This window comes from Octodon degus, unplaced genomic scaffold (assembly GCF_000260255.1).
Source record: "Octodon degus isolate 3935 unplaced genomic scaffold, OctDeg1.0 scaffold00060, whole genome shotgun sequence".
In the NCBI taxonomy this organism is placed as follows: Eukaryota; Metazoa; Chordata; class Mammalia; order Rodentia; family Octodontidae; genus Octodon; species Octodon degus.
This window is the reverse complement of record NW_004524636.1, coordinates 12,825,059-12,844,584: the sequence shown is the minus strand read 5'-3', so window position 1 is coordinate 12,844,584 and position 19,526 is coordinate 12,825,059. Positions and strand designations below refer to the sequence as shown.

Below are 19,526 nucleotides of genomic sequence, written 5' to 3'. Positions count from 1 at the left end.
TATGTAAATTTTTAAGTGACTAAAGATACATTTTAAATTTATTTTTTTCCCTAGGCCTTAAAGAAAATGCAGAAGAGATGGTAAAAAACAAATTGGAAGGAAAAGATAAACTGACCCCTTGGGAACAATTTTTAGAGAAGAAGAAAGAGAAAAAAAGGCTGAAAAAGAAACAGAAGGTATCGAGGATAATTTTCAAATTTTTTGAGTGTCAGCTATTTATCAGAAAGTACCATGTGCTTACCGTCCATTATTTCAGAATGTAACCACTCACTACCATAGGGCTTTTTATTGGTTTAATTTTAAGTAACTAGAGACTAGGATAAATAGCAGGTTGTTTTATGGAAGGCCTCATAGTGGTATACAGTCCTGCTAAGATCCCAGAGCCTCTTTAACCACTACTCTGAAATTTTACATTGGCTTGCTACCTAAATCTAATATATTGATTAGATTTAGACATCTAGATGTAAAGTAATATAATTACTACATTCTGTGTTTTTGAAGAAGAGAGGTTCTTAAAGATTTTTTTTTACTTAGGGATATATATAACTTTGTAAATTTTTAACATTGTGAGTTTACGATACACATTTCTATTTCTTAACCTGCATTTTTTGCCATTCAGTATTACATGACTCTTTCAATATGTTATCATTGAAATCTTTCATCAAAAAACCTTCTCTGTGTTAATATGGTGTCTTTGGAAAGCATTATTGGACTCCCTGTGTTCAAGGAATAATATCTTTTCCAGGGTTTGAGTCCTTGGTAAGAGAAGAGATCACTTAGATTTTTGCCACTAATAACATTGTACTTATTATCCATGTTAATTATTCTGGCAGTAGTGTCGTTGCTTTACAGTATTGTCACTGATGATCACAAATGGTACTTGGCATTTTATGTGGTAAATTCTTGTCCAGTAAGCCTGAGATTATTTCACAGCTTGCCATGAGTAAGCTGAGACCAAAATCCAGGATCTTTCTGGAGGCCAAAATAGCTGTCCAGCCTCAGGGTAAACCCTCCCATTCAGTCCCTTGTTCTTTGTACTGTTCTGTATTGTTTCTCTGTACATCATGTATGTATGTTGGTACAGCTGTGGTTTTCATTGCCATAAAAAGGTAAAGGGCTACAAAGTTGAATGCGGTTTTTGAAGTTGAAGTAATTTTTGTACTTTCATTGTAATCAGTATTTATGGAAACGGTTTGTAAAATTTAAAAATAGAATAAAGGTCCTGCCCCTACTGACCTATTACCTCTTTTTTTCCCTGGAGCTTCCATTAAAACTAAGTAGGCATGGGGTCGAAGATGTAGCTTAATGATAAAGTTCTCTTCCCTAGCATGCACAAGTCCCTGGATCCCATCACTGGCCCTTAAAGGGGGAGTGGGACAATAAATTCTGTACATGAAATAACTCCACAATGAGTAAGCTATCAGTTTATGATTTCAAACTGGTTTTATAGGGGCTCAGTATAGTGGTCAGTCAGACTTATAGAAACTATTCTGTTTGATTTCCTATGGTGAGAGCTTTGAGCTGGGGATGTAGCTCAGTGTTTCAGCGCCTGCCTAGCAAGTGCAAAGGCCTGTGTTCAGTGCCTGGTAACAGAAAAGAAGATTCCTATGATAAGGGTTTTGAGCTGGTTTTTACTTTTTCTGTGTATTTGGCTGTAAGTCTGAACTTTTTTTGAACAACATTCAAAATACATTTATTGAGTATTCTATGTGTTTTAGACTCCTCTGTACTAGATTTAATAATTACAACAGATTCAGCTCCATGAATTCTCTGTATGTAGAACAGTTTCAGGAATTTTCTTAAAGTAAAAAATATTTCTGCCTCCTTTGCCTCAGTCACTTCAGTTTTGCTATTGAGAAATTCTTTTTGACAATATGAATATTATACGTATTTATGTATGTGCCATGCTATCTAGTGTTTTGATCTACATACATAGTGTAGATCTATACAATAAGTGTGTGAGTAGATATGTAGATATATGGGTTCTATAATCTTCATTAAAAACATGTTTCTACTAATATATTGGTGAAATAAAATTCTTAGAAATACTTCTCCTTAAGACTGGTGAGATACCTCAGTGGACTAAGGGCCTGTTTATGCAAGTACAGGGACCAGGGTTCGATCCCTGGCACCACATGCTGCACTGGCCCTGCCCCCAGGCACACTAAACCAGCAGCCAAGTCCTGGCCTGATTTCACACCCCTGTAATCCCAGCCCTGGGGAAGCTGAAAACAGGAGAATCACTACAAGTTAGAGCTGTGTAGTGAGACCCTGTACTAAATACATTAAAAAATTTTAAAAAAGAAGTACTTGTCCTTAAAAGGATATTAATGTCAAAGTGCATATTCTTCAGGACCTAGTAGATCTTTTTGCATATAGAATGACTTAGCAATAATACATTCCAAACATTTTTATTAGAATGATTTAGAGGCGTTTTAGATTTCTGGAGATAACAGTATGGTCAGTGTTATCTTAGATCAGATACTTACACAAATGTAGCAGTTGATTCAAATTTAAGTCCTATTTAACCACTGGATTTACTTAAAAATAAATCAGTAAATAGGGTAGATTATGTATAAAGGAAGATAATTGTTCACAATGTATGCTGAAAAGTTTGTTACATTGCTTATTTTATGTTTTAAATTTCACCGTAGAGATTATGTCTTCATTTAGCGAGCAAATATTAGTTTTACATAATCATTTTAGAGATAACCTACAGTGCACAGCTCTCAGTTGTCAAGAGTCATTGCTATTTCTGAATTTTATCAGAAATTGGTGGGGGCTGGAGAGATGGCTCAGTGGAATAAACACTTCCCTGGCAAGCGCCAGAGCCTGAGTTTAATACCTGGTCCCACCAAAAAAAAAAAAAAAAGAAAGAAATTGGACCACATCTCTTCACTAATTACCCATTTAAAAGTAATTCTCTCTAATATCTGTATCCCTTTTTGTCTTCTAACACTGTCTACCCTGAATTACTATTACTTTCATACCTGTCTATGTATCTAATTTCCTTTAATGGATTGTACAGTTTTTGAGGGCAGAAAACATTATTTTGATAATAATGTTCATTTATCAAAAAAAAAAACATTTTATTGTTTCCTGATTTCATTACGTATTTCTTAATTATCTATTGAATAAACAAAAAAGTCTTACAAGTTATTTTATAAATTCATTTTTCAAAGCTTTTAATTTCAGATGGAGGGGGGCCGGGGAGATGGCTCAGTAGAATAAGCACTTCCCTGGCAAGTGCAAGGATCTGAGTTCAATCCTCAGTTCCACCAAAAACAAAACAAAACAAAACAAAAAAAAAACAGCACTACAATTTCAGATGAAGCTATATTTTTTCTTTATACACTTGTCTTAGAATTTCTTATGAAACTGTATGTGTTTTTATTTAACCTGAAGGCTCTTGCAGAAGAGGACAGTGAAGATGAACTTCCCCCTGATGTTGATTTGAATGACCCGTACTTTGCTGAAGAAGTTAAAAAAATAGGTAAGTAAGGCTATACTTGTAGTTTTCAATTTGCATCCCTTTTTTGTGTGTCTTATTTGTTTTGTTTTATTTGTTACAGGGATCAAACTCAGGACCTTGTGCTTGCCAGGCGGGTGCTTACGCCACTCAGCTATCTCTGGACCCTTTTGTTGTTTGTTTATTTACTAATTTTTCAATTGGAATCTGAGGGGAAGGGTGATATAGGTGCAAACAGTATAAAATAATAATTCTTTTAAAATGACTAGAAACATCTGCCTAGCAAGTGCAAGGTCCCAAGTTCAATCCCCCATACCACAAAATAAAATAAAATAAAAATACCTACCTGATAGAGGTCTACCATTAGTGATAGTGGGAAGGTTCAACATGTTTTCACTAAATTCAAGCAGCAATTTTATTGTAGTTCATTTGACAGATTTTTTTTCTCAGAATTACCTTATAGCCAGTCATAATATTCAATCATATGTCCAATCTTACATAACTGTATCTGTTAATCTGAGCTACATATTTGACAATAAAAATAGATACTATATCAACCATTGTTAATCAGCTACTCTTGTTTTGAAAATCTTTAACATGTATTATTGTATGTTATCCTGTTTCCCTCTTTGTGTTTGCTTTTGCTACTTTCAGTTATTATTGGTCTCTCGTTCTTTGAAGGCTTTTATGAAGTAAAATTATGAAATAAATTTGTGCTGAAATGTAAAAGATTTTTAATTTACATATGGAATTATATGGTAGAGTAAGTCCCTGTTCCAGGAGAGCATTCCAGTTGGATTCATTTGCATATCTGACAAACTGAGTCTTATACACCAACTTGTTAGCATCTACAGATGTTCATAATACGAAGTCCATTTGTATCTGCAAAAGTTGACAACCTGATTGTTTGTAAGTTGGGGACTTACTGTGGTTTTTATGCTGAAAGAGTATCTATGGGTATGACTAAACAGTAGTGATTTTTCTTTCCTGTTTCTACAGTAAAAGACACATTGTCATTAATCCCTCTCACTTTGAACACACATCCCATTGTTCTTGCCATTCTGAAGCAGTTCTGAAAGTCCTCTTCCATAAATGTTTAGTTGTACTATGGTCGCTGCCTTGATGTTCTGAATCAGTTCAAAACGTTTTCCTTTCATGGTCATTTCAACTTTTGGCAAGAGTCAGAAGTCATACATTTCCAGAGCCATTGAATAAGATAGATAAGGACATACTATAATATTTTTATTTGACAAGTTATTGTAAACATTTTTTGGCTCAATCTAAGGTTTTGAGGCATCCACAAAAAGATATAAAAGAAGACTTCTAAAACTGCTTCAAAGAGAAAAGAAAGATGGGCTAAGTGTATTCAAAACAAGAGGGAATATTTTTAGGCAAATTAATGACAATTTGTCTTCTACTGTGATAAAAATTTTTAATTTAAATATTCACTGGTTTTTTTTTTTTTAATCACATTGCAGTGTAGCTTTTGCATTTAACCTACTAAATTATACCTCAAGGCCAGCTTTTTCTCTTACTCCTTTTTATTTGTATCCCTCATCTATCTGGTATCTCATTTCCTATATCCGGGGAGCCTTGTTTCTGTGGCATGTGTACCTATTATTGCTTCCTCCACGCTTTTATTTTTACCTCTTTCATATGTGTATGTGTTTGGTAACGTTAGGTCACACTTGGACAGGTCAGTAGAGACCACTATAAGCATTTTCCATTTATTCTCATGCATTTTGCCTTCCTCAGTCTTTATACCACACACATGAACCCCAAAAGACTTGCTCTTGGAGCAACTCCAAACTGGCATTGTAAAGAGAAGGTTTTTATGAAGTTTCCCTGCTTCTTATTCCTCCTGTCTAGTGGGCCAGAATAGTTCTCAACAGGAAAGTCAAAATTGCTCAAAATTATTTCCTGGTTGTTATAGTCTTTTAGCACTGACATTTTATTGATGAAAAGGAGATCAAAATGAATAAAGTCTATTATAGGATGTGAGATTCTTGAGAATTGGAAAGGAAAATGGAAACTTAACATATTCTGCTTTTTATCATACCTGAGTGGTCATTTCTAGATGATGAATTTTAGCTTTATCCTCTGGCTAAAAGAAAGTTTATAATAGAGAAATGTGAGGCATTATACTTTCCTTGTTCTCTGTCCAAAGTGCTTTAGTGTGCATGTGAAATCTGGTCAGATTGCAGGATTCAAAGTAAGTTAAATGATTCAACGACTTGGGATAGCCAGTTTCTTAGATTGCGTATAAAGATTTCCTAAAGTTAGTATCAGAATACCAAATGAAAATTCTAGATAAAATTTGCTTGCTTTCAGTATACTTTTGATTGCAGAGTAATTGTTTTTGTCTGAGCTTAAGAGATGGGGGGGAGCGTTAAGGAAAAAAAAACCCAAGAATCTTTAACTTAAAATTTACAAGTGCAAAATGGTAATTTTTTATTCTATCAATAAATATTTTGATAGCCTTCTGGGTGCTGGACACTCTACTAATCTTAGTGATAGTGCTGTAGTAACAAGCAAGATCATTTCCCTCAAGGAGTATGATTTTGGGATGATATGTTAAACAGATATTATTTCAAGAATATAAATGTTTTAAAAGAAATATGGTAATACAGAAATATAACAAGGAGGAATGGGAGAAAGAGAAATTTATATAAAATAGACAAAGAACGCTTCTCTGAGGGAAATGATATTTGAGTTTAGAACTGAGACAGAGGAGTCAGGCATAAAGAACTGGGAAAAGAACATTTCAAAGGAGAGAACTTAAGTAGAAAGACTGAGAAGACAAAGAACATGTTGCGTGGTATTGGAGAAATTGAAAGACATCCATATGAGTAGACCATGGTTAGAAAGGGAATTCTATGCTAAACTAAGGTAAAGGCCTAGCCTGAGTTGACCTTCTGTGGCTTTGTTGTCATGGCAACAAATTTAGATGTTATCATTAATCATGGTACTCGACCAACTGCCTTTAAAGAAGAAAGTGGCATGATCTGATATATTCTTCCTGGTTCCTACAAAGAATACAGATGAAAGAAAGTTAGTAGAAGAACTGGGATACCAACTTTTTGCAGAGAGAGTTCTAGTCAAATGGTGATGGTTGCTGAGACTTCACTCAATCAGTAGAATTGGGAAGAGAATGGAACTTTTGGAAATAAGTTTGCTAGTGCATTTGGAAGTGGAAGAAATTCAGCATAGCTTCTGGGTTTTTGGTTTGAGTTGCTGGAAGAGAGCTCTTCCATTTTCTGAGCTAGAAAGTAATATCAGAACAATAGATGTAGATTGGAAATAAATAGGTCCATTTGGCGCATAATTACTTTGAGTTTGTCAGATATCCAAGTAGAAGAGTCAGGTTGACATTTAATTATTCTTCTGAAGTTAGAGCACAAATATAGAATTGTAAATCAGTAGCATATAAATAAACTAGAAACCATAGGGCTGGAGGCAGAAAGCATTGATAAGAGGATGCAGTATCCTGAGGTCAGGTGAGGCCTACAGAAGGTAGTAGTTGTGCTGCATTATATGGAGGCTGTACTACCTGGAATGTGGGGGAAAGGTGAACAGGAAAGAGTTATCTGTGAAGTCGGAGGGAAAACATGATTACATAAGCATTATGTGAACAAAGAGGAGACGAAGTGTTTAAAGGAAAGATGTGATGTATGTGTCAGGGGTCAGTTGGCATACAGAGAAATGTCTTATGTACTTGTGTTAGGTTAGTGTGAGTTAAGGTATGATTAAGGAATGAAATAGGAACCAACAATGCAGATCATTTTCCAGTTTTACTCTGAAGTAGTAACTGCATGTAGGTAAGTAAAAGATTGTTTTGTTTGTTTTAAAGTATGAGCTGTTAGATCTTGTTTTCATTTTGGGATTGCCCTAACAGAAGATACAGAAATTATCTGTATCTGTAGCAGTGTTAAAGTCCTGTATAAGACAAAAGCACTACTAGTAGTACATTGGGAGGCTGAGGTAGAAGATCATAAGTTTCAGCCCAACTTGAGTAAGTTAGCTTTGTCTCAAAATAAAAATATATACAACAGGGTTAGGATTATAGCTCATTGTGGAGGCCCTGGGCTCATTCCCCAGCACAGTGAAAAGATACAAGCTAGAGCAGTTGGAGGGATTTGACTTTGAAAGAGAAAATGTGCATCTTTTTAATCAGGAGAGAAGACAAATAAACACTAATATTTTATGACAGGAAGATAAGGGATTTCCTGATCAGTTTGTGGATTTATACTTACAAAAATACAGATAATCTGGAGGAGCAAATAATGTTGAGAACTAGATCATTCTGGGGAGTGTTACTGCCTAAAACAGTTAATTAAGTGATTTGTCAAATGTAAAGGGAATCTTCTGATTAAGATAGCTAAGAATACAGAAAAAAATGAAACATTTAAATGTAAAGGCCAGACCAAATGCAAACCGTAAATGAAACAACCCAGAGCATAATGGGAGTCATAAAGGAGGAGAAAACAGCTCAGCCAGTAGTCAAGTAGGTTCACAAAAAACTACAGTATTTCCTGTTTTCTTTTTTTTTTAATCATTCATGCATTCATTTATTTGGTATAGGGTCTCACTGTGCAGCTCAGACTCATACTGATCCTGTCTCAGCCTTCCCAGTTCTGGAATTACCAGCATGTGCCACCACACCCAGTTTCAGTAGCCAGCACGGCTCACATGGGATTCTCAGCCTGGCACGGCATGGTAGTTGAACGTGGGTCCTTGGCTTGCCAGACAGGTGCTTAGACTATCGAGCTGTCTCCCCAGCCCAGTATTTCCCTTTTAAACAGTGCTGGACATTGCTTTTCAAGGCATAGTACAAGGCCATGTGCAATTGTTTATTCAGCAAACTCACTGAGAGTTAGAATTGCTGTCTGTGGGGCCAAGGAGATAGCTCAGTAGAATAGGTGCTTGCCTGGCAAGTGCAAGGTCCGGAGTTTTCAATCCCTGGTACTGCAAAAAAAAAAAAAAAAAAAGAATTGCTCAGTCTAGCATTTGTTAGAAGATATTTACAGAAAGTCTTATGTGTTTTGTGTTGTTTTTGGTCAAAAATAGGTAATACATACAATGGTAGTCTCCCAAGATTATACTGCCCAGTTACATAGTGTCATCTTAGTTTGTATAAGTGTGCCACAGTTTTCATACAGGGACAAAATCTTCTACTGCATTTCTTAGACCAAATTCTGTCAGTGAGCAACACATAGCTATCTATGGGAATGATGTTGTCTTTTCCCTTACTTTGTACTTTAGTCTGTCTATTGAGGGTGTAACTGGGCTTCAAGTATACGTTAGTTACACACTATATCTACACAAATAGGTGAATTTAACTAACCAAGTTTTTTCTCAATTCCAAACTTTTTCTCCCAGAATAAAGTAAATTTGTACTTCACAGTACATATCCAGGAGATAATAAAAAAGAATGAATGTTGGGGGCTGGGGAGATGGCTCAGTAGAATAAGTGCTTGCCTAGCAAGCACAAGGGCCTGAGTTCAATCCCCAGTTTTGACAAAAAAAAAAAAAAAAGAATGTTGGTGTTAATGTATTGTACTTGTGATTCAGAAGGTTGAATAGGGGAAAGATGGAAGCATGCTTACAGCTCTGGGGAAATGGAATCTATGAGAAAGTAAAAAAAGTGTGTGTGTGTGTGTGTGTGTGTACTAATATGCTTCTAATGAGACTTCAGGACATATATTTTTATGGAGTATTAAACTTTGATTCAAAATTTTTATATCTAAAACTACAAAGTAGGGCTAGGGAGATAGCTCAGCAGCATAAGTGCCTGCCTGGCAAGCTGAAGATCCCAAGTTTGATCCCCAGTAATTCATGCAGTGCCAGGCCCAGAACCAGGTGTGGTGATGCATTCCTGTAATCCCAGCACTGGGGAGGCTGAGACAGAAGAGTCACTACAAGTCTAAACTGTAGCGAGACCCTATACCAACAACAATGAAAAACTTTTAAAAATTAAAAATTAAAAAAAAAATTAACTCAGGTGATGTAAATTAGTATATTAGTTTATCATATGGTATTGCCTTTATTAATTTTTCAAGACATATTTTCAGTAATAGTACTTTGAAAGTGAAATATAGTTGTTTTTGAAGGGTAAAAAAGGTGTTTTGCAAAAATACTGACCTGAGTTTAGCTCAGCAATAGTTGGAAGGTTATGTACTTTTTAAGTTTGATGTTGAACACTGTAAACTAATTGGACTTCGGTATATTTACAAGTGTGCCCTAGGCCACCTTTTAGACCTTTCAGTGACAGTATCTGCTGTGGCAAACTTTGCGACCACTCCCAGAGGCAGTCATGTAGAGTAAAACCTGCGCACCTTCAAAATGCAAAAGAATTGTGCTCATTGAATGATATCATTCCAGGTTAGAAGCCAAGGTGAATACAAGACGTATTTAAAATGTTTTCTTCTATTTATTTTCCTAAATGCAAGCTGAATATCAGAGATATTAAATGAGAGTTTTGAAAATATAATATACTTCTGAGATAAATCAAAGATAGTTTTTCTCTTAAAAGTGAAGCATAGGGGGGAAAAAGTGAGGCATAGGAAAAAATGCATATTAGTGTCTTAATTGCATACAGTTTTTTCTTTGTTCTTTCCCTTTTTTTCCAATGATGCAGGAGTTCGAACTCATTTCCCACTTGCTAAGCAGATACTCTGCCAGTGAACTATGCCCTAGCCACTATTTACATAAACTCTTTTAATAAGATTTTGTGTTGGAAAAAAGTAGGACTAAAATAGAGTGCACCACCGTTAAAATGTACCCTTTGTCAACTGGGCATGGTGGCACACACATGTTATCCCAGCACTACTGAGAGAGGGAGGCAGGAGGATCATTGAGTTTAAGGACAGCTGTTGCTACAAAGTGAGTTCAAGACCAGTCTGAACTACATAGTGAGACCCTGTCTCAAAAAACAAATTTTTTTTTCTCTTCATGGCTTTTGATACTGATAAATTACCATAACAGTCTGGTAATATGATTCACCTGTTTGATGCATTCAACCAGTTGTTTTGGGGTTTGTTTGTTTGTTTGTTTGTTTGGGTTTTTTTTTTTTTTTTTTTTTTTTTTTTTTTTAGTACTTATAATGTACTAGTTGTACACTTTTCTTATGGTGTACAAATGTTCTAGTTTGCATCCTTCTCTACAATCCATATTTTAGTCTATTTTGTTGATAAATAAACAACTGAAGCTCAGGAAAACATAGTTGAGTTTCTTGAGGCCTGGGCTGGTAAAATCTTGTGCATTCTGTTCATCTACAAGAACATTATGAGGACCAGAGCCAGTGTCACATGAACAGGAGCTGTGTATGAGAAACTCTTGATTCCCAAGCAAAGCCATGATATATCATGCTAGAGGAAAATTAACAGGTTGCCCTTTCTCTAAAGGGCAAGTGATCTTCAATGCACAGACTTGCTACCAAAAAAAAAAAAAAAAAATTAGAAGCACTAGAGGGCTTATGAGTCCCAACTTGGTCAGTATTCTATTGGTAGCTTCCCTGTAGTGAACTCTCTTCACTTCCTACTCACATCAAGTGCTAAACCCTTTGAAAGAAGGTTTTTATAAAATAATTCTCAGACATTTTAAATAATTGAAAATGGGATTTTCTTTGTAGATACATCTTTTGTACATTGATATTTTTGTAGTGCATATTTTTCCAAAGATGTATGCTATTAGATTTTTGGCTTAAAAGGGTAATATCTATAAAGAATAGTTTAATGCATTTAACTATAAAACTCTATCTGATTTGGAGTCTTAGTTGGTATTTGACTTTTAGAATTGATCCATATGTACTCTTTGGGTTTTTGTTTTGTTTTTGTTTCATTTATATATTTGGTGCAAGGTCTCACTATGCAGCTCAGACTCATAGTGATCCTCCTGTTTTCAGCCTCCCCAGTGCTGGGATTACAGGCATGCGCCACCATGCCCCGACTTTATCGCAGGCTCAGCGGGGCCAGCGCAGCATATGGGACCAGGGATCAAACCTGATGCCGAAGCAGGCATTTAGTCTGCTGAGCTTTCTCACAGCCCTCATGTGTACTTTTTGTAGCAGTACCAAGAGATAAGATTTACTTGTCAGGAGATTCCCTGATGATGGTTAATACTTTAAAATAGGGGTTTATCATTCCCCCATGCCTTTACATCTAACTTAGGTGTGAAAGCTTTCCAGAGAGGGAAAAAAGAGAACACTTTAAAAAATTAAGATGTGTACTCTTAATGTGGTCTTGTTAACAGTGGAAAAAAAGACTTCTACACTTTATCTTTCAACCAGTTCAGTCTAGCACGCAGTAAATTTTTATGAGCAAAGAAATGTTCATTGCAATAAAATTGGGTATCATTTCTAGTCTTGACAGTCTAGAAGATTCTTTTTTCCCCCTTTGCTCCAATCTGCCTTTCATGTCCTTTTTATGACTTTTCACCAGGTTGTTATAAAATCCAGAACAGTTCATTGTGGGTTCTTTGAGATTATATTTCACAGCTGTATGTGAAGATCTTTATCTCCTTTATGTATTAATCATATGCAGCCTGCTGGTTTCTTCTCCCTGCCACACAGAGATCTTCTGCATGTGTTTGTCCACTCATTTCAAAGGACTCTCATGGAGAACAGAGGAGATGAGGGGTAGAGTTCAAGACCTTAAAAAAAATGGAACCTGATAATTACATGTAAAAAATGCATGTACACAGACAAAGAAAGGTTATAGTCTTAAGCTTGACACATCTGTGAGGTGGCAAGAAGAAATAATATCCATTGTACATGTGAGGGAGTTTATGTACATTGTAGCATAGACAGTTCATCCATGCAAGTAAAAACAATAAAAATTTTTTAAATAATAAAAGTAACCCACACATACCCGGTGCTTACTGTGTACCAGGCACTCTTCTAAGCATTGTGTGTATTTTAACTCATTTAATACTTACAACAACCCTATGTCGTAATCAGTTATCATCTCTGTATTCAGATGAGTGCATTGAAGGCTGGCCAGATAGTTCAGTGGATTAAAGCTCCTGCTTAGGCAGACACAGGGTCCAGAGGGTTCAATCCCTGGTCTGCCATGACGGCCCTGCCCCCAGGGCATGTTGAGCCGTTGATTGAGACTGGGTGTGATGGCATGCATCTGTAATCCCAGAGCCTGGGAAGCTGAAAACAGGAGGATCACTTCGAGTCCAATCTATATAGTGAGACCCTGTAGACCCTAGACTAAAGATATGTTTAAAAAAAGAAAAGGTGAGTACATTGGAGTACTACAGAGATGTTAAGTAGCCCTCCAGTTAGGGTCATGCCGGAGGTACCTGGTGATGCTAAGATTTGAATCCAGGGGCTGTAGCTCCAAAATCATTGTCATACTCTACAGTACAAGTTTTGTTGTGGGAGCCTCTGGACATCTTTTGAGTGCTCCTATATTCTTTTACTCAGGTACCATCAAGGCTTACACAGTGCGTTTAATTTTATCCTATAAGTTCATGATAATCTAAAACATCTCATAGACTCTTTTCCTTCATAACATTTGTCTTTTCAGAGGAATGTCTTACATTCTAGTTTACCTAATAATTTTTTGTCCATCTGTTGCCTGTATTTGCAGTAGATTGGAAGTTAGACTAGTTGTTCATTTAGGTTTACATCAAATGTTTTTGGCAAGCATACTTCATAGATAATGTTATATCTTTTATACTCTATCACTTCTGGGGTACTGGGTATCAGATTGCTCAGACATATTCAAGCCAGGAACACAGCAGAGAAGAGCTGGCTGTTTCTTTCCAATGCAGGACCTCATACCCAAAATAGAAGTAAAGAAGAAAATGATTGATAGATAGATAGATAGATAGATAGATAGATAGATAGATACATACATACATACATACATACATACATACATACATAGATGGAAGTAGGTAGATAGATCTTTTGCAAAAGGAAAGAGACCAAAAGATGGAGGGTGGGGACAGTAATGGAGGAAAAAAAAAAAAAGACCCCACATTAGTGCACTTGGTATAAGACCAGAGTAGTCACCCCTGCTAGATGTCTCAAATGTCATAGAGGAAGGTATCTTCTCAGCAGTCCCTGCACATATCTTCCAGGTCTCTTGATACTAGTTATAAGCGCTTAAGAGACTTTTATAAGAGTGATTTTACACTAAGTAGTTTTGCCTAGTTATAGAGCTAGAAGTTAACTGAAGAGCAAATTTGTCTTTCAAGAAGGAAAAGGATTTTGTGAAGTTTGTATTTCCTGGTGGTGGCTCTCAGGTCATTATTGTAAGAATAAGGGGAAGAGTTTTTGGTTTTGGTTTTTGTTGTTGATACAGTATTGCTACATATCCTAGGTTGGTCAGCCTGTCCAGTGCCAGCTTAGTTTTTTTTATTTTGCAGATCGATGTTTTTATGTACAGAGTGTTGAGTTTATATATTCAAATTACTTAATGTTTATGTTTTGTCTTTGTAATTTTTCAGTGTTTTTATCTAAGAAAGTATTTCTATTTAAGAACAGATAGTTAAGCCCTTAATTATTTTCTCGTAGGGTTTTTTGGTTTGGCTTTCATATTTAACTCTTAAATTAAATCCTTTGCATATTATTTTTTTCTTACATCATGAAATGAAGTTATAATGCAATTCTTTATTTCCAGAATGAAACAAATTGTCTGGCACCAGTTGTTGAATAACCCTTTTTTTCTGTTTCAGATGTACCAATCCACATTGTTCCATTGTCTTCATTTTTTTTGTCTTCTTTTTTTTTTTTCTTTCTTTTTTTTTTTCAGAACCGGGGATTGAACTCAGACCCTTGCGCTTGCCAGGGCAGCACTTATTCCACTGAGCCATCTCCCTGGCCCTTGTCTTCATTTATTTGTCTATTTATTTTATTAAGTTTATTGGTGCAATTTAGTATAATAGTGATCATATTCATCATAGGGAGTTTATCCCTGTACATGATATAGCCTGGTTGCTTGTCTTTTCCTTCAGCCCCTCCTTTCAACCCTTTCACCCTCATTTATAAAACTTTCGTTTCCATTTTATTCTTTTTTTCTAAGTTTTTCTTTTCCCTTTAATTTTCCCCTTCATCCTCCCTAGTTTCTTTCTTTTTGAACAGTTTCTTCCTATTTTTCAGTGTCTGTTGTACATTTTGATTCTCACTCTTTCAGTTTCTAACACCAGGGAGATAATGCAATATTTACACATGTCGCACTTATTTCACTTAATCTCAAGGTGCATCTATTTAGCTAGTGAGGTCTCAAGTTTATCTTTTTTTATGACTTTTACTCCATTGTATTAAAAATATTTTTTAAAAATCCATGCTTTGATTGATGAGCATTTGGGTTTTTCCAAGATTTAGCTATTATAAACTCTACTACTATAAACACAGGTGTACATATATTTTATACTCACTTTTTTATTATTTCACTTCTGTGTGTGTTTGTGTATGTGCAGTGCTAGGGGTCAGATGCCCCTAAGCACTGTACTGCTGAGCCATACCCCACAAATTATTTTGACTTTTATTATTTTTTTATAAAAACTGCCTTAAATTACTTGTACCATTAATAGATGTTGACCCTTATCAAATGTTTATTCTGCATCTATTGAAATTATTTGACTTATTTAGTTGATAATGTAAGTTATATATTGCTTAAAGAAATTCTTTCCTTATAATATTTACAAATTCCCCCCAGAAACACTGTATTTGCTACATTCACACCTGTACCTTTCTTTAGTATCTATTAGTTTCGTTTGAAACGATTATTGAAATTACTTCTATATCTTGCGCTTTTGTTCATAAGGAGATTACTGCTATTCGTCCTGTAGTTTCTAACTCTTTCATGTTTTATTGTGCCAGGTTTAAAGAAAAAATCAGTGAAATCTGTAAAAGATGCTTCAACCTCAGAGGAAGAAACCGAAATAGAAAGGCAAAAGGTAAATGTGATTGTTGTTACATGTTATGTGAGTTTTCAGGGCCCTAATTTTAAAAATAAATGATTTTAGAGGAAAATTTCTTGTTAAAAACTTAGTATAACTAGGGCCAGCCAGATAGCTCGGTGGACTAAAGTGCCTGCTTAGGCAGAGTGCAGTGGCCAGGGTTTGATCCCCAGCCTGCTGTGCTGGCCCTGCCCCTGAGGCGCTCTGAGACAGCAACTGAGACTGGGCATGGTGGTGCACACCTGTAATCCCAGTGCTTGGGAGGCTGAAGACAGAAGAATCACTCGAGTTCAATCTACATAGTGAGACCCTGTAGACCCTGTACTAAATACATAAACAAATAAATAAAAAATAAAAACTTAGTATAACTGACACATAAAATACTACTATTAAAACCTAAACTAATGTTACCATAAACTTTGTATTTATCTGAATTTTCCCTATGTGATATAGCTTTTGCTCTTAAGGCTTGTCAGATGCTAGTATCTTTTTATTATGAACAACATAAGTTTAATTTATAAAGCCAGCGTCTTCATTGGAGGTATGGTGAACTCTATGCTTCAATGACTCCATAATGTACGCATTATGCTGAGGTGGAAATTGGAGCCAGCAATACCTCTCTGGCCGCTGGCACAGCACTGTCTGAGAGGGAGCCTGACTGGCCACCTGGACTCTGCCTTTTGATGCATCTTTACATTCTCTACTAATTACCTGTAAGTTATACTCATCAAGTTAGAGTAACATAGAGCGTCTTTCTTTATGGAAAATGGACTTTAAAAGTCACACACAAGTGCCAGAGCCAGAAGTAAAAGGAAATGAGTCTAAGGTAGTAATAAAAGAAGGTTTGCAAAGATTGGGAAGCATACTCTGTATTTTCTCTACTATACATTGTTGTTCACTTCATTCTGAAAGAGTTACCATTTAATCCTATAAATAAAAATAAATCTATTAAGTGGAAATATGTTATACTAGATTTCATAAGTAAATGTTATGATTCTGATTTTATAGAAATGTATTAATACTGAAAAGTAAAGACAAAAGCAAAAAGCCAAAGCAATTCTCCTTTGTTAAAGTACACATCTGGAAAATATAATATGCAAAACAAAATAAATTTGGTGTTATTTGCTAGTTTAGAGTTATTTTTTTAAAAAGAGCAAAGTGAAAACAAAATTTATATTTGAGAGACCTGGGAACTTAACTCCTGCCGCCTGCTAGTGCGTTATACTAAATGAATTGCAGTCTGGTTTTTAAATGTAAGCTACCACCCTGTCCTGCTCCTGTGGCTTGTAGTCACATCATGTCTGGGAGTGAGCCTGACTGGCTACGCAGACCATGCATCTTAATGCATCTTTCCAGCCTCCATTTATTATGTATAAGTAATATACTCTTTAAAGGATCAGTGGGCAAAAAACAGACTGCAATACATTTGAACTTTTTTTTCCTCCGCAGGCTGAAATGGCTTTGCTTGTGATGGATGAGGAAGAGGATGGCAAGAAACACTTCAATTACAACAAGATTGTGGAGCACCAGAACCTGAGCAAAAAGAAGAAGAAACAGCTCATGAAAAAGAAGGAATTATTAGAGGATGACTTTGAGGTAACTAAGGACACAAGCCATTAGCTCTTAAAGATGGAGTTTTCTGTAATATGAGCTCTGGAGATAGAAAGCAGGTGTAATCCAAGTTACCCTTGTGGGCATCTTGGAAGGGCCTCTGGTAGAGCCATACGTATCATCTTTTACTTTAATATAGTTCATCTCCAAGGTATATCAGGTTACTCTTTCTTCAACTACTGGATAATGTAATTGGCATATATTTTGCTACACATGTTTTAACAAAGATCTGTACCCTTATGTTAGAACCTGCGTAGTAATCTTCACATTAAGAGAGATAGGTTAAGCCCAGCTGAAGAATAGTGGGTTCATATCACGCTTACTGCATATAATGGCTTGCACATTTAGCTGTACTCTTTTAAGTAGTGTATGTCATGTTTCTATCACTTTTTTTTTTTTTAAACTTAGTACATAATCCTAATGGCCATAGATTTTGAGCCCTCTACAAGAATGTTAAAAACAACCGTTAGGAATTACTTTATAATTTTCAGCAATTGAGATAGGAAAAAAGACCCAGAAGATGACAGAAAGTGAATTTGTCTGAAGAATAGAGGACAGTGTACAGATAATTTCCCGGGTAGCTTGTAGAGTCTTTGAGGCAATTCATAGCCCCAGTTTGTGTGGTCAGTTTCATGTATGCTTCTGTACCACTAAAGTTTCATTGAACTGGTTTTCTTACAAAAACAAGAAATGACTTGTAGCTAACTGTATTATGAGATCTGCTTCCACATATTAATAATCGTGCATAAAAATGTCTTTCTTGATGCTCACTTTTTCTTGGTATCACATCTGTTGACCGCTTTATAACTAAGTAAATCTACTCTCCATCTCCAGGTGGGCTCATGTTTCTCTTTCTTGCTGATTACGCTGTGCCTCACAGCACTCAAAGGCCTGGCTGGATGAAGGGTACATTCCTAAGTAGGGAATCACACATATTCATAGAGAGGAAGAAGATAAATTGGGCTTGTATGTGGCCAATCTTGGTCTCAGGGTGAATTCTTTCCTGTTGTGGTCTTTAAATCTTTTTAATCTGTGAGTCACCCTCAGTAGTAGTTGCTCATTCTTGGCACCAGGGTTAAAATTTACTAAAATGTGCTCAGAATGCAATGACTTTGCATAAAATTCCAGCAGGCGATGTCCTGATTGCCTTATTTATGCCCATCAATTTCGTGCTGTAAGCAAGGGGAAGCCTGACTCTGAGAATCCCTCCTGCAGTCAGTTGAAGTAGTCACTGTAGTTAGAAACCATGATCTGTAGCTGTGGCGCACGATATTTCCCTCGCAGGCAGGTTGTGATTGTGAAGTAAGAGCACTACCCTGCCGATGGCAGTCCACGGGCAGGCCTTGAAAGTCCCCTGGAAATCTGGAAAAGCAGTTTTCTGTGAATCAGTGAGTAGTGCTTAGATTTGTATTTTTTATCACCAACAACTAGGCACTTTTCTAAATTTGTCCTCATTTTTGGTCTATTTAATTTTTTTCATTTAATATTTATTTTTATTACTGCATGTTTGCTGTACATAATGATTATATCTGTCACGTGTTGATTTCTTTTCAATTTGCAGGTAAACGTTAGTGATGCACGATTTCAAGCAATGTATACTTCCCACTTGTTCAATTTGGATCCCTCAGATCCTAATTTCAAGAAAACAAAAGCTATGGAAAAAATCCTTGAGGAGAAAGCCCGGCAAAGAGAACAAAAAGAACAAGAAATGACTGAAAGGATAAAGAAAAAAGAGAGTGAGACTGAAAAAGCATCACAAAAGAAGGCCATTGACCCCGCCTTGTCGATGCTAATTAAATCCATAAAAAATAAAACAGAACAGTTTCAAGCAAGAAAAAAACAAAGAGTCAAATGACCAGATATTTCTTTTTGGATTGAGAATGTATTCTAAAGTATACAGAGACAAAAAAAAGAATAGTGGGAATAAAGTCACCTTTTCACATTAAGAAATCTTTTTCTGACCATAGAAAACTTCCTTTCATGTATGCTTTTGTCTAATTGTAGATTATTACTTAAATTATCTGAATTATAGGATTTATAAAATACATATATTGTATGAAATTCAGTTCTTACAAGTAGAAAGTTTAGAAATTAGCTTCCAAATAGACTGTTCCCAATTCTGTATAAAAATACAGAGCAGCGTTTACTTGTAAGTCTGTAAATGTTAGAGACAGTTTGAAAGTATGTATATGTCATACATTCATTTCTCTGGAAGCAAAAAGCAGATTTAGAGAGCTATTAAAAATAATTTATTTTTCTAGCCATATAGGATGAGAGCCAGGAACTCTTTGTTATTATGTTTAGTACTTTAATTTATAAATAAAAGTTTAAAAATTTATATTACTTTGTATAACATCAGTTTGTCTCATTTATGCACCTCAACTAAGCTACTGTCTAGATAAAAATACCTGAAAATGTCGCTTGAACCCTTTAATTGGATAGCTGCTTAAAAAGGCAGCTCCAGGTTTGCATTGTTCAAAATTGCATTTGAAATATTTGTGACTTCTACAGTGGTTTTTCTATTTGGAGC

General features: G+C 35.7%; 1 protein-coding gene across 1 annotated transcript in view; it reads left to right on the top strand.

Annotated features, from left to right (window-relative positions):
* The window catches only part of Esf1 (ESF1 nucleolar pre-rRNA processing protein homolog), a 63,541-nt gene extending 44,411 nt beyond the window's left edge, over positions 1–19,130 (top strand). Inside the window, exons 10-14 of the mRNA XM_023718546.1 lie at positions 55–176; positions 3,406–3,493; positions 15,306–15,382; positions 16,835–16,981; positions 18,558–19,130. Of these exons, the coding sequence (XP_023574314.1) occupies positions 55–176; positions 3,406–3,493; positions 15,306–15,382; positions 16,835–16,981; positions 18,558–18,851 (728 nt within the window). The 3' untranslated portion in view covers positions 18,852–19,130. The remainder of the gene's footprint in view (positions 1–54; positions 177–3,405; positions 3,494–15,305; positions 15,383–16,834; positions 16,982–18,557) is intronic.
* Positions 19,131–19,526: the final 396 nt, after the last annotated feature.